General features: G+C 42.0%; 1 protein-coding gene across 6 annotated transcripts in view; it reads left to right on the top strand.

The window, feature by feature from the left end:
• LOC136675347 (rho guanine nucleotide exchange factor 4-like) overlaps nucleotides 1–15,801 on the top strand; it is a 75,110-nt gene that overhangs the window by 56,821 nt on the left and 2,488 nt on the right. For 2 of the 6 annotated variants that reach the window (XM_066651834.1, XM_066651837.1), the window contains 8 exons: nucleotides 4,862–5,038; nucleotides 6,311–6,502; nucleotides 6,694–6,873; nucleotides 8,685–8,917; nucleotides 9,196–9,325; nucleotides 13,054–13,185; nucleotides 13,708–13,951; nucleotides 14,944–15,021. In XM_066651834.1, the coding sequence (XP_066507931.1) occupies nucleotides 4,862–5,038; nucleotides 6,311–6,502; nucleotides 6,694–6,873; nucleotides 8,685–8,917; nucleotides 9,196–9,325; nucleotides 13,054–13,185; nucleotides 13,708–13,951; nucleotides 14,944–15,021 (1,366 nt within the window). Of the gene's footprint in view, nucleotides 1–905; nucleotides 1,355–4,861; nucleotides 5,039–6,310; nucleotides 6,503–6,693; nucleotides 6,874–8,684; nucleotides 8,918–9,195; nucleotides 9,326–13,053; nucleotides 13,186–13,707; nucleotides 13,952–14,943; nucleotides 15,022–15,154; nucleotides 15,471–15,801 lie in introns of those variants that run through there. The other 4 variants (XM_066651839.1, XM_066651833.1, XM_066651835.1 and 1 more) reach the window with 4 other exon arrangements.

Raw genomic sequence — 15,801 nt, 5'->3', positions numbered from 1 at the left:
CCCATCCTCCACTACTCCCGTATCTAGGATACGCTTCACAGCCCTGCGATCTCATTGGCTGAAAGAGATAAGGAGAAAAAAGAAAAAAATAGAGAGCGAGAGAAGAGCGAGTGAAGGAGATGGATAGATGATTCTATCACAAACAGAAGCTTCAATTTTTAGGCCTCTCTCCATCTTTCTGTCTGAGCAAGAGCGTGAACGTGGGATTTACAGAGAGGAGAAAAACAAGTGTGAACGGATTTGTGGCGACGGCGTGAGAGAGGGAGAGACAGAGGGTGAATGAGGGAGAGAGAAAGAGGGAGAGAAGGAGAGAGAGGGTTGATGGAGACGCTGAGGTGCAACCACTCCTGCTTCTGACATCATCAGGAAAAGAGGAAGAGAAAAAGGAGGAAAAGGAAAAACGAAAGAGGAAGTGGACGGAGGAGTGTGGACGTGGAAGCGTGCTCGTTTTCGTCTCCCTTCTCTCTCTCTCTCTCTCTCTCTCTCTCTCTCTCTCTCTCTCTCTCTCTCTCTCTCCTCCCTCCCCCTCTGTCTGACACCGTTTTCTTTCTGCTTTACATTTTTGTCTCAGCTCACATTTTTTCCTCTTTTTGTTCTTCTCCATCTTTATCCCTTCACATTTGTCTTTCATTATCTCTTTTCTCCTCTTCTGTCTCCATTTCTCACAGTCATTTTTTCTAATACCCACTCTGCACATATTCCCTGTTCTCGCTTTCTTTCAGTTTATTCCTCCTACTTCCCCCTCACTAACTCATTTTCTCACTCCTTTCTTCTTCATAATTTCTAATTATCATCATACTGTGCTTTTATCTACTTTATTTTTCTGTCTCCTTCCTGATCTGTTCATCCTCTGTTTTGTTTCTGTGTTTGTGTTTGTGAGTAAGTGAGAAAGAGAGAGAGAGAGAGAGAGAGAGAGAAAGAGAGAGAGAGAGAGAGATATGATGGCTCGGCGCTCCACTGTGAGTGATTTCCTTCTCCGATGTAACCTCAGCCCTGAGGCTCAGAAAGTCGTGGTGTTTTTCATCATGATGGTCCTCATCATCATCAACGTAGTGCTTATGTTCCTCCTTGCCTTTCAGTAAAGAGAGAGAGAGAGAGAGAGAAAAGGTGTGAGAGAGGTGAAGAGAGGGAGAGCAAGGGAGATAAATTATGCTGTAAATGTTTGTATTATTCTGAAGCCTACAACGCAACGCTGCATTGCATCGAATTTGTGAGGCAGGGAGGGAGAGACATAGAAGGAGGGAGGGGTACAAAAGAGAGAGGGAGAGGGATAGATAGAGAGAGAGAGAGGGAAACTTGTTCCCTCGTTCACTCTGCGTGAATGGGTCTGAAGAATGCAGCTGGAGAACTGCAGGTAATGGGCATGGGTGTGTGTGTGTGTGTGTGTGTGTGTGTGTAATGTTAAATGTACCTAATGTTCTAGTAATTCTGGTGCATTATTTTTGATATATTTTTGATATATTTTACTTTAAAAAAATCCAGCTGCTGTTAGCATTGTTAAAAATGTTTAAAAATAGCAATCATTATCAATAAATAATTAAAATAACTGATAATAATTATTTGTGTACGTATATATATATATATATATATATATATATATATATATATATATATATATATACATACACACAATTAGTTATTATCAGTTACTTTTATGATGTTACCGCGACCCTGAAATGGAAAAGTGGAAAAGATGATGATGATAATGAATTTTATGATGTGTGTGTGTGTGTGTGTACCCACATTAATGCATTTGTTAGTCTTCAGCCCAGATGTTCCCGGAGTCCTCAGGATGATAGAAATACATGGTGTATTGTTACAGTGAGGGTATTTTACTGATTCCTTCCAGAAAAAAGCTGCATGTTTTACTTTAAACACACATTTGCTTCTTTGTTTTATTTTGAAAAAAGTCTAAAATTGTCTTAAACTGTGATTAAGATTAGGTTTATGATTAGCTGTTATCGGTAGTGTTTTACTCTGTGTGTGTGTGTTTGTGTGTGTGTCGCTGAAGCAGAACTGTTTATTATTTAAGAAGCTGTAGTGGATGCTGAGGTCAGAAATTCAGACGGCCAGAGGGTTATTAAAGCATCAGTGTTTATTTATATGCTTCATTTTAATAGAAATATTACTTCAGGAATGTAGTTTAACTGGGAGCAACACATTTCTCAGATAAAACAACAAAATATTGATTACGTTATTTTAATACGCATCACTTTTGCTAGTGTGTGTGTGTGTGTGTGTGTGTGTGTGTGTGTGTGTGTGTTAGAACATTCATGCTCTCCTTAGGTGAGGGTGATAATAAACCCAATTCTGGACTCCCAGTGTTTATCTACATAAAACTTAAAATAAATACATTTAATTAATTTTTATAATTATAACCTCTCTGGGGCTCTTGACATGTTCCTGGAGGGAAGTTTGGGGGCAGGGTCAAAAGCATATTCTACAGAATTATACCAGGAACTGATGTGCAGTCCTCCCAAAGCGCTGTGTTTTTTGATGACACACACTACAGACCCACCAACCAATCATCATTCTTCAATAAACTCACTGCCTTCACCTGTTTCTCCAGCAGTGAGAGTGGAACTAAACCATAGAGGGCACTGCTCCACATTCTCAGTATTCCATTAACACAGAAGTGTTTGTATTGTTTATAGTTTACAAACCACTGGACGTTATGTGAGGAGTGAGTGGGCAGTCCCTAAATTGAGAGCTTGTGTCTGATTGGCTTTAGATGACTCTCTTCTGCAGACTCTGTCCTTCCTGTGAGGCTTGTATGTTCTTATATACACAGACCAATGATTGTGGGACTTTACACCCAACTGGTGGACTCTTGGCATTGGACATGGTGAGTTTAGGCTCATGTGTGTTACCCATTTCAGTTCATGTTTGTCTGTAGAAGTGATAAACCCTGTGTCCACACTGTGGCTTAAACAGCTATAATTTTGTCCACAAAGGTTTGGATGTGGTATATTTGGAGTCAGCTCCACTAACAGAGTAAATGAGTGTCATTCCATAGCAAGCAGTGATTGATTGTAGGATGAAGAGAAGGCCCTGAAAAGGGGGATCGTGGGATTGGATGTGGGTGCGCTGCTAGGCAACTGTCACCATAGCAACCTAAAAAAGCTATTGGTTTAGACGGTGGAATTCTATGAAAAGGCCAGCACTGCAAAACCAGAAATCTGTAGGCCAGTTCTGATCCAGATCCCCCCTCATTGTGTTTTCACTGATAAATTAGCCCTACACACACACACACACATACATACACACACAACTACAGAGCTACAGAGTACCCACTTTTTTAAGTACTGAACTGAACCAGAACCTGAACTGAATCAGCTTGCAGATAAATCGCAATTATATACTACAAATGAAATTGGATACAGTTTTGAAAAAAAGAACAGGGGAAAGTTGTGAGACTGTAATGTGCTTAATGTCAGAATTAAATACATATCCCACAAAGCACTGGGGTTAGTCTCAACCAGTCACTTTCACCCCATTTCCTAAACAGTTTTCAGACAACTTTTTCAGTCAATTTTATCTCCTGTGTATTTGTGTATTTAGGTGTTTTTTTATTTATGTATATAATTGTATATATGTAGATTTTATGCACATAAAATGTTGCCATTTTATCATTGAGGTTCTGTATCTATGTGACTTTCTGGCACAGCCCTTTCAGGTTAAATCTCCATGGTAACATCACCATCTCTGATTGGTGGAACTTTTTTAAGCACTATGGGTAATGTATTTCTTTTTGAGGAATTAGGGTATAAAATGTGACAAGTATCAAACGGATCCATAGCTTTAACTGGAGCAGCGTCATCTCCTCACTATCTGCTGCTCAAGATGAGTCTACGTCAGTGAGATAAAATATAATAGGTAAAAATAAATGATTATGAATGGGTTTTTTACTTCTAGAATCAGACTCTTCAGCCCTATTCAGGCCTGATATGGGTGGAGTTGGATGTGGTCCGACTCCACCCACTGGAGTTTTTAAGAAATAATTTTAAATTCTTCCAAGATCCCGCTTTAATTTTAATGCAGATTAACTCATTAGTAATTTAATTAATTACACAGTTGAGTATCAAGGTTTTCAGTATTGTTACACAGTCTTTCTTTTTTTGCAGACTCACTTTTTTTTTTTTGAGTCACAGGAGTTGCACTTTCTTCTGTTCATAATTTAAGGGATGCCTGGATGTTCCCTGTCTTTCAGATTTGAGAGTTTTAACTCTCTGGGAGACACCAGGTCTTGTGCCGTAATAGAATTTTAATCTCAAGGAGAATTTCAGTTTGGGAAATTTTTGTGTATTTTTAATTTTATGAAAACAGATTTACTTTGGTGTGTCCTCTGCTTTGTTTGAGAGTGCTTGGATGATGGGGTTTCTTTCTTATAGTTTGTGTATGTGTATGTGTGTGTGTGTGTGTGTGTCTGTGTATTGTAGAAAGCAGAGAAAACGCTGACACTCTGTACATTTCTCTTCATCAGTAAAAAGCTGAGACAGTGGCGCAGTGCACTTTCATTTCCCTCTTTACTCTCCACTTCACAAAGCTCCAAGACACCGCGACAGAGAGAGAGAGAGAGAGAGAGAGAGAGAGAGAGAGAGAGAGAGAGGAGCTCTGGCCTTTAGCTAAGCAGATTTGTTTGCTCTCCTCTTTGGTCTTACGGACCTTTGTGTGTTGTTGTGATATTGTGAGGTCATCCTACAGTGGGCGTCATGTCAGTATAAAGAGCTCCAGGTCTAAGCTGGATTTCTGTGTGATAAAAACAAAGGAGATTTTTTATTGTTTGTAAATGCTGCTGTGATTTAAAATATCATCTTTAAAATGTTTAACCCCAGTCCTCCCTGTTTGTGTGTGTGTGCAGTTGATCAGTGATGGCAGTGTTTGTGCTGAGGCGCTGTGGGACCACGTCACGATGGATGACCAGGAGCTGGGCTTTAAAGCCGGTGATGTCATCGAGGTGGTGGATGCCACCAATAAGGAGTGGTGGTGGGGTCGAGTGATGGAGAGCGAGGGCTGGTTCCCTGCCAGCTTTGTAAGGGTGAGGCGACAACTTACCAGACTTACGCAAATCCATTTTTTTTTTTTGGTTTAAGTCCATCATATCCGCAAAAATTGTACAAATAACTTCACTGCAAATTAGTTACACTGCTGTACATCTGTGGTTATCATTTCTGAGTTCATTCCTTCCTTCCACAATCATATAATACTCCACATCTTTACATTCTGCAGCATAGTAGATCTGTCACAATAATTACATTATTGATATATAGAATAAACTTGTCCAGTATTTTAGCTGCTCTCTCTTTTCTGTTCTCTGGTTTTCTCTGCTCTCTCTGTTTTAAAGAAAATCTTGTGGATTTTCTTTAAAACAGTGGTATTTTATTTATGTTTTATTTATTTAGTATATTTAAATATTTTCATATTCCAATACCAAGGTCTGAATATTCTTAATAACTATGTTTTTGCTACAAGTTTCTTTCAAGGGGTGCAATTGCATTATTATGTTATCAATATATCAGCAATAAACATTAATATTGTTTGTTGCAGTTACTTCTGGGGCAATATTGGCCACAATAAATGGCCATTGTGACAGGTCTAGGAAATTGCTGTAATTAAATAATTTATTGTATATGTCATACTCTGTATATACATTATCCTTCACTTACCTGAACCCTAGTATTATTAAAAATATTTTTTTGCACAGATTTAAGCTGCGTTTGGTTGTGCACATGTAGCAAAATGAAAAGCATGAGAGTAAGAGTAGCACATGTGCTGAAAACCTCCACTAATGGGATAAAACCAAGACATTTGGGCTTAAAAGTTATTTATGAGTCCCATGTTTTATTTAATTTCTAAACAGATATGAATACAGTTTGAAATTTTATTCCTTGCTTTTGGATAATCATGTGTATTAAAAACTGTAAAGATCTGATAACAATCATGTATCAAATTCAGTGTGAACACCTCAACAATACAAATTGGTTTTGGGCGTTAAATCACAGTCAGGTCACTAATTACATGCGCTTACATATCGTCAGTGTCCTAAGAAAAACAAACCTCTAAAACAGCAACTTTACAGGAGAAGGAAAACCCCTTCTTAATTTTCAGTGGAAGTCAATGTAAAAATATTTAATCCAGAGTAATTTTGGAGCATTTCTATTGGTTAATTCATCATGAAACACTGGACAGCTGCGGTGTTCAAATGATATAGTAAACTAAACATCCACAAACATGGAGATGAGGGTTTTTTTTCTTGGAAGAACGATGATATTTATGACCACCTTCCTAATGCAATGATGTCTGTTGTTAGTTGCGTGTGAACCAGGATGAGCCAATGGATGACTACCTCATGCAATTGGAGGGAGCTCCTGAAGGGGGCGCTGGTGTGTGCCACTCTCTGGGACCCGGGCTGCCCTGCAGAGAGCAGATGAGAGCCAACGTCATCAATGAGATCATGAGCACAGAGAGGGACTACATCAAACACCTCAAGGACATCTGTGAGGTCCGTTGTGTCTCATCACCTGTTGACTTGTCAATATCGGCATGTCAATATCGGCCCTTTAATCAGCTTCAGTCTCTGTTTATCTTGTGTTTACTCAGCACTGGGGTTCGCACTCATGTTGAAATGTCAAGAATATGATCAAATAGATCTATCTGTTTCTCACACTAATTTTCTTCGTCCATGTGTTCCAGGGCTACATTAAACAGTGCCGGAAGCGCACAGACATGTTCACAGAGGAGCAGCTTCGTACCATCTTCGGAAACATAGATGAACTCTATCGCTTCCAAAAAAAGTTCCTGAAGAACCTGGAGAAGAAATTCAACAAAGAGCAGCCGCACCTCAGTGAGATCGGGTCCTGCTTCTTAGAGCATGTGAGACATCTATCTGTCTGTCTGTCCCTCTGTTCGTTTCTCTGTCTGTCTGTAATTGCTATTATTATCAAAACATGAGGAGTGTGTTGGGTCTTGCTCTCGTCTGCATACCTCTCATCTTGCAGATCAAAAAGCACAGGTGTGAGTGGTGAGTGATTGGTTTGTGTGAGTTATTGGGTAAGTGTGTGAGTGACTGGATGAGTGTGTGGTGCTCTTTGCAGGGTGTGTTCCTACCTTGCTCTCAGTGATTCCAGTTTGTCTTCTGACTCATTGCGCCCCTGAACTGGACTCACAGAAGATTGAGAAATTAATTAATGTTATTAATATCAAATCAAATCTAAATCAAATTTATTTATATAGCGCTTTTCACACTGATGTTGTCACAAAACAGCTTCACAGAATTCCAGTAAGACAAAGATTTGACATGAAATGTAAAAACAAATGTAAAACCCTCAAGTGAGCAAGCCAGGGGCGACAGTGGCAAGGAAACACTCCCCCAGCTGAGGAAGAAACCTTGGGAGGAACCAAGGCTCACAAGGGGTGACCCATCCTCCTCTGGTCAATCTACTGGTAATAATAGTTAGTAGTCCGTGAGAACTTCAGTGTAGGGACAGCTTCAAGGCACTTGGTGGTTGCTGGAGCGTGGGCACCTGGTCTGAAGCGTGGAGGAGGATCTCGACAGTCATCCATCAGTGTCGAGACAGACAGGTGGGCAGTCGTTTACTCGGAAAGATGTAAAGGGATGGAAATAGTTTTGAACTGTTTTGTGTTTGTAAAGTAGAAAATATGAAAATTTCCAGAGTGTGGCTAATGACTCCAGCAGATCTGACTATGACAGCTTTAACTAAAAGGAGAGAACCAGGAGGACACACAGACACGGGAGCATCCTGAAACACTGGCATCCCTCCGCTCCACCGTCAACAAACCTGAGTGATCGCGAGAAGCGGCGGGACGACAGCACCAGCATCTCAGTTTACTTTAATTCCCTGTGTCCATGGACCCCCCGAATCTGCCGCCTTTATCTATGGGGGAGCATTAGCTACCAAAAGATAAACTAAACAAATGAGTTTTTAGCCTAGATTTGAAGATTGTGACTGTGTCTGAGTCCCGATCATTTTCTGGAAGATCATTCCAGAGTTGGGGGGCTTTATAAGAAAAGGCTCTTCCCCCAGCTGAGGCCTTCTGAATTCTGGGAACAATTAAAAATCCAGCATTCTGTGATCTGAGTGAACGTGGAGGCTCATAATAGGAAAGTGTATCTTGAAGATATTCAGGAGCAAGCCCATGTAGAGCTTTATATGTTAATAACAAAATTTTGTATGTGTGTGTGTCTGTGTTGCCCTGTGAAGGACTGGCGTCCCCTCCAGGGTGTATTCCCGCCCAATGATTCCAGGTAGGCTCTGGACCCCCCGTGACCCTAAATTGGATAAGCGGTTACAGATAATGGATGGATGGATGGATGGATGTAGATATGAACTAAGTTGTTGGGCCACAGCTCTTTCTAAGATCTTGGACAGAAATGGCAAATTAGAAATAGGCCTGTAATTAGACAGTGTACTAGCATCAAGATTTGGTTTCTTGATCATAGGTTTAATAACTGCTAGTTTAAAAGCTTTGGGTACATGGCCCAGCCTAAGGGATGAGTATAGTTAATGGAGGATCAATAATAGCTGGTAGTACTTCTTTGAGCAACTTTGTGGGAATTGCATCAAGTGTGCAAGTTGTACAGTTTGCGGAGGTGATAATCTTCTCTTAATATTAATCTTAATATTATAATTTAAACCCTCTCTTTCTCTGTGTTGTGTCTGTAGCAGACAGATTTCCAGATCTACTCAGAGTACTGTAATAACCACCCAAACGCCTGCATACAGCTCTCGAAGCTGATGAAGATGAAGAAGTATGTGTTCTTTTTCGAGGCGTGTCGTCTGCTGCAGAAGATGATTGACATTTCTTTGGACGGTTTCCTTCTCACTCCAGTTCAGAAGATATGTAAATATCCGCTTCAGCTGGCAGAGCTTCTGAAGTACACCAACCCTCAGCACAGGTAACACACACACACACACACACACACGCACACACACACACACACACACACACACACACACACACACACACACACACACACACAGAGGCCAATTAATCACACAATGTGCATTTTATTTGTTTAATTTCAAAGTATCACCTTCCATTTAAACAGTATCAAATTTTCACATAAGTCTGTATTACATATGTCCTATTACAGTTTCTAATAGAGTCTTGAGTGTTTTAAAGACAGTGTGATCAGGCCATGCTAATTTAGTTGATTTCCTATGAATATTTCAGAGATTATAAGGATGTTGAGGCTGCATTAAACGCCATGAAGAACGTAGCAAGGCTGATCAATGAGAGGAAACGTCGCCTGGAGAACGTGGATAAAATCGCCCACTGGCAGAGCTCCATAGAGGACTGGGAGGTATGGGACATCTCAAGAGGCTTTAACCTCAGACGATGCTGTGATACAATGGATTTGTGTGTGTGTGTGTATATATATATATATATATATATATATATATATATATATATATATATATATATATATATATAATCTTCACTTCTGCACATTTCAGTCAAATACCGTGGTCAGAAAAATGAAAATATGAGAAAATGAAGATTTATATTTATACACACAAAAATCTATCTATCTATCTATCTATCTATCTATCTATCTATCTATCTATCTCATCTATCGGTCTCAGCTGGGACAATCAATCACCAACACAGGACAGCTGTGTGAGATCTCCATTACAAAAATGAATGATCCCTCTGAAGCGTCAGCGAAGCGTCAGCCTTTCTGGTGTGAAGACATTCTGGGGTAAAGACATAACGTGTCTCCCAATCGTGTCCCCCAAGCGAGGCCACTAAACCTAATTTTCCTCTTTCCTCTTTCCACAATGTGTCCCTACCCCATCTCTCCTCTCTCTGGAACTCGCAGGCGCTTCTACTTCCACAGACGGAAACGAAACCTTGATAACCTTCGCTCTCTATATCACACATCCACACCCATAACCAATTCCTTCTCAATAGGTATATGGAACTGTCAGTCTGCAGTAAACAAAGCAGACTTCATCTCCGCCTATGCAAACCATCTTTCACTAGACATCCTAGCCCTCACTGAGACTTGGATCAAACCGGAAAACAGCGCTACCCCCACTGCTCTCTCCATCAACTACAGATTCTCCCATACACCACGGCCTGGTAAACGAGGTGGTGGTACGGGGCTGTTGATTTCCAACACATGGAAATATACCCAGTTCGAATCATCGGTCTCATACAGCTCCTTCGAATTCCATGCCATCCTGATGACTGCACCAGTAAAAATGTATGTGGTCGTTGTATACCGTCCCCCAGGGCCACTGGGTGATTTCCTAGAAGAACTAGACACCCTGCTTTCATCCATCCCTGAACATGACTGTCCCATGCTCATTCTCGGTGACATGAACATCCACCTTGATACTCCGGCTGCTGCTGACTTCTTCTCTCTGACCCACTCCTTTGAGCTACAGCAGGTATGCACCCCCTCAACTCACAAAGCAGGTAATGCACTTGATCTCATTCTCACCAAACACTGCCTAATTAACTCTGTAAATGTTACTCCTCTACATCTCTCTGACCATTACTTTATTCAGCTCAATGCTTGTCTCCCTCAGCAACCCACTGTGTCCGCTCCCCCTGTCCCCGTCCGGCGCAATCTCCGCAACCTATCTCCCACCCACTTCTCTGCCCTTGTGACTTCTGCTCTCCCACCCCCCAGCACCTTCTCATCTCTTGAGGTCAATGACGCCACAGAGTCACTCTGCACAACACTGAGCTCCTGCTTAGATCGCCTGTGCCCTCTGACTACCAGACCCGCAAGACCCATGCAGCCCCACCCGTGGCTTACTGACTCCCTTCGATCAATGCGCACTAACCTCAGAGCTGCTGAGAGGAGATGGCGAAAAACAAAAGACCCATCACACCTGACACAACTACAATCCCTGCTCTCAGCCTTCTCAACAAATGTCACCATTGCAAAAAAGAAATTCTATCAAGACAAAATCAACAATGCTACTGACACCCGGAAGCTGTTTTCAACCTTCAAGTCTCTGCTGAACCCTCCACCTCCACCCCCTGCAACCAACCTCACCGCTGACGCATTTGCTGACTTCTTCACCAGCAAAGTTGCTGCAATCAGCAGCCGGTTTTCTGACCCCTCTACACAGCCTTCGGCTCCCCCTTTGAATCCTCCTAAACCTACTGCTTCCTTCCCTTCTTTCACTCCTCTCACAGAAGACGAGGTATCAAATCTTCTTAGAGGTGGCCGTCCCACATCCTGTTCACTGGATCCCATTCCTACCACCCTACTGCAAACAATAGCCCCGTCCATTGTGTCCGCAGCCACTCATGTAATCAATTCCTCACTAACCTCTGGAACATTTCCAAACACCTTCAAGCAAGCTCAAGTAAGACCTCTACTCAAAAAACCTGCTCTTGCTCCTTCTATAGTAGAGAACTACCGACCAGTCTCTCTCCTCCCCTTCCTGTCTAAAATCATTGAAAGAGCTGTCTTTAAGCAGGCAACAAAATTCCTCTCCTAACATAACCTTCTTGACTCAAACCAGTCCGGCTTCAAGAGCGGCCACTCGACGGAAACTGCACTTCTGTCAGTAATGGAAGCTCTTAAAGATGCAAAAGCAACAGGTCAATCCTCAGTTCTCATTCTGCTCGACCTATCAGCAGCGTTTGATACGGTCAACCACCACATCTTACTAAACAAACTCACTGACATGGGCTTCAAGAACAATGCACTCTCCTGGTTTGAGTCTTATCTCACTGGACGATCCTTCAGTGTGTCATGGCTTGGACAAACATCAGCGCGACACCACCTCACCACAGGTGTGCCCCAAGGCTCGGTGCTGGGACCCCTCCTCTTTGCCTTGTACACTACCTCTCTAGGCCCAATCATACATTCGCACGGCTTCTCCTATCACTGCTATGCAGATGACACACAGCTCTATTTATCCTTTCCTCCAGGAGACACTTCAGTGGCAACTCAAATCTCTGACTGTCTCTCTGACATATCTACATGGATGAAGGAACATCACCTCCAATTGAATTTATCCAAAACTGAACTACTGGTCCTCCCAGCCAAGCAAGCTATTCTCCACAACATCAGCATCAAGCTAGGGTCCCTATCAGTGGCTCCCACCAAGGTTGTAAGAAACCTAGGTGTCATGGTTGACGACCAGCTGACCTTCGCAGATCATGTTACCGCTGTAGCTCGATCGTGCCGCTTCTCCCTATTCAACATAAGGAAGATTAGGCCATACCTAACTCAACATACAACACAGCTCCTCGTTCAGACGTTAGTAATCTCCCGTCTAGACTATTGCAACGCCCTCCTGACAGGTCTTCCGACCTGTGCTGTGAGACTGCTACAGATGATCCAGAATGCGGCAGCACGCCTGGTCTTCAACCAACCAAAAAGAGCACATGTCACGCCCCTATTAGTTGAGCTGCATTGGCTACCCTTAGCTGCTCGCATCAAATTCAAATCACTAATGATGGCCTTCAGAGTATTCACTGGTTCTGCTCCCATCTACCTCAATAGACTCTTAAAACCATACGTTAGCGCCCGCCCTCTCCGTTCCTCAAAGGAGCGCCTACTAACACGACCAACCCTCCGTACAGGTCAGTTGAGGCTATTCTCATCTCTGGTACCACGCTGGTGGAACGAGCTTCCAAGCACTATCAGAGCAACAGAAACCCTCTCTGCATTCAAGAAATCATTGAAAACCCAGCTCTTCCGAGAGTATCTTTTGCACTGAATGTCTTTCTTAATAATGCACTTATTACTTCCTGGCATACTGCACTTAATGTAAGGTATTTTGCATAATTTGTGCTGTAGTTCGAATGTTAGCTCCTCTTTTGTAAGTCGCTTTGGATAAAAGCGTCTGCCAAATGCATAAATGTAAATGTAAATGTAAATCTATCTATCTATCTATCTATCTATCTATCTATCTATCTATCTATCTATCTATCTATCTATCTATCTATCAGTGTTTGTCCAAAGTAAGGAAACACCCAATGTAAATGATGATGAACCAGTTATAGACACAAGCTCTGTGTGTGTGTGTGTGTGTGTGTGTGTGTGTTTCTCTGTAGGGTGAAGACATACTGAGTCGGAGCTCTGACCTGATTTTTTCAGGTGACCTCACTAAGACCTCCCAGCCCCAGGCTAAAGGCCAGCAGCGCATGTTCTTCCTCTTCGATCATCAGCTGGTTTTCTGTAAGAAGGTCAGAATCAACTCAACAAAGTCTCCGTACACTGGTCAGTTTCTTGACCCGAAACTTTCAGGCTTTCACTTCAAGTCATTTCCACATTGTTTTTTACAAAGTGCAGCTCACAGAAGAAGACGAGTGCTGCTTTATCGCTGAATAATTCACTTATGCTCCATACAGTGGGTTCCTCCACATTAGGGCAAAAATCATTTAGTACAGAATCTCTGACACCTCTGGGCCAATAGGTGTCAGTATAAAAGCTGATTTATAACTCGCTAATATATTACAGAATAAGGAAATAATAGTATAGTGATAATCAAAAGAACTCCATATTTCCGTGTTTTATGAATATTTTTGTAGTTTTATGCAGGTTATTGTAAATTTATATAAATATATTTATGAAAATTATCAGCCTTGGTTCCAGTATTAATGCGTCTATAAAAAAGATGAAGGTAAATATTTCTGTGAGATTTAGACACATGCTGAAAGTGTTTCTACTCCATTAAACCTGACAATCTTCTGTTATGTGATGTCCAGGACCTGTTGCGGAGGGATATTTTGTACTACAAGGGTCGTTTGGACATGGACGAGATGGAGGTGGTCGACGTGGAGGATGGTAAAGACAAAGAGCTGAACGTCAGTGTGAAGAATGCAGTGAAGCTGGTGTCTCCGAACCGAGATGAGGTTCATCTGCTTTGTGCCAAAAAGCCAGAGCTAAAGCAGAGGTGGCTACGAGCTTTCAGAGATGAAAGAGAGCAGGTCCAGCATGACCTCGACACGGGTCAGTTCATAGAACATCAATCAAACTGTCCATTAATTAATTCATTTATTAATTATCTGTAACTGCTTATCCAGTTCAGGGTCACGGTGGGTACGGAGCCTACCTGGAATCATTGGGCGCAAGGCAGGAATACACCCTGGATGGGGCGCCAGTCCTTCACATGGCAACACACACACACACACACAGACACATTCACTTGCACCTATGGACACTTTTCAGTAGCCAATCCACATTCCAACGCATGTTTTTGGACTGTGGGAGGACACCGAAGCACCCGGAGGAAACCCATGCAGACACAGCTGAACACACCATACTCCTCACAGTCAGTCACCTGAAGCGGGACTTAAACCCACAACCTCCAGGTCCCTGGAGCCGTGTGACTGCAACACTAACCTGCTGTGCCACCGTGCCACACACTGTCCATTAATGCTCAGTTCATTTAAATATAATAATATCCTTTATTCTCATAACTACTGAAGATTATAGAGCATTACAGAGGGCTATAAATGACACAACATAAGCCATAACACCTTTTACAAACAACAGGAGTATTGTATTACAGTTAGTCAGAATCACTGTGGATCATTATACAGACTGAAATAAACAGCAAGACAGAGGTAGAATGGCATGGAACTGCACTGTAATTCACACAAATCCATTTTAAATTGTTCAAATTTATGATAAAATATATTATTAAAAATAAATAATTGTCCTGCTCTACTCAAAACCAGCAGATTATATATTAAAGCTGGAGAAACAAATGCTGCACTCCTCTAGTCAAAACTCTCTCTCTCTCTCTCTTTCTCTCTGAGTTTCCTCCAGCTGTAGTCTGGCAGTGTGCGGTCATGTGGCTTTAGAAAGAGGACTAAAGGGAGGGTGTAAGATTGTTCACAATCACTGCCTCTACAAACTGACCCACTCCAGCTTGAAGTCAAAAATGCTTAGTGTCTTCTGTCTTCTCTCTCTTTCTCTCTCTCTCTCTCTCTCTCTAGGGTTCTCCATCACCGAGGTCCAGAAAAAGCAGGCCATGCAGAACGCCTGTAAAAATCATCCTGCAGGAAAACCAAAAGGTGATCATTACCTTTATGATTAGCACAGACAACATATCACACTGATGAAGGAGACACAACTGAGATTTAAAGGGGAACTACAGAGATATTAAGGAGAACTAACCTTTTTTTTTTTTTTGTAAACATGGGTCAGTGTTTCAGCACTTCTTGGCCGTCAGTGCTCCTCCTCTTCTCCGTTCTAAGAGCTCTAAGTGCCTCCATTACCCAGAACCCCCTGCACAGGCCCGACTGGCCTCCCCACTGGTGCCAGACTCCACTCCGTTCAGGCTTCGCTGGAATGTTATAGCGCCTCCTAGAGTCCTGCACAGGGCACTTTCCTGGGTCTCAGCTCAGAGCAGAGAGCTGCAGTAAAACTGCAAAAGAGGGTAACAGAGTTCATACACACTGGCTGTCAAAAGTATTGGGACACTAAATGTATGTCTGAATAATGACTGGACAATCAGTGACATCACAGCAGTTAAAGAAAATGGGTGTGGCCTTTTGCTTTAGTCCAAAATCAATCTCAGGTATTTTCTTATAAATTAACCTGATCAAGTGTTAATATCGCCAGCTAGTCCCCAAACTTTTGACAGAGAGTCTGTACACCGGGTTTAATTTTAACCAAAGCTCATGTCCTGCACTTGTGAGCCTGGATTTATTCACTGACCCTCCCTATGCCCATTACAACCACCACAGCATTAATGGAGTTCTCAGTATTAACCATTAGAGCATTATATGCTCCTGGAAAAAAAAATTAATCATGAATAATAAATAACACTTTTTATAACACTTTTAGAACTG

Source organism: Hoplias malabaricus, chromosome X1 (assembly GCF_029633855.1).
Source record: "Hoplias malabaricus isolate fHopMal1 chromosome X1, fHopMal1.hap1, whole genome shotgun sequence".
NCBI lineage: Eukaryota > Metazoa > Chordata > Actinopteri > Characiformes > Erythrinidae > Hoplias > Hoplias malabaricus.
This window is presented reverse-complemented; position numbering and strand designations above follow the sequence as displayed.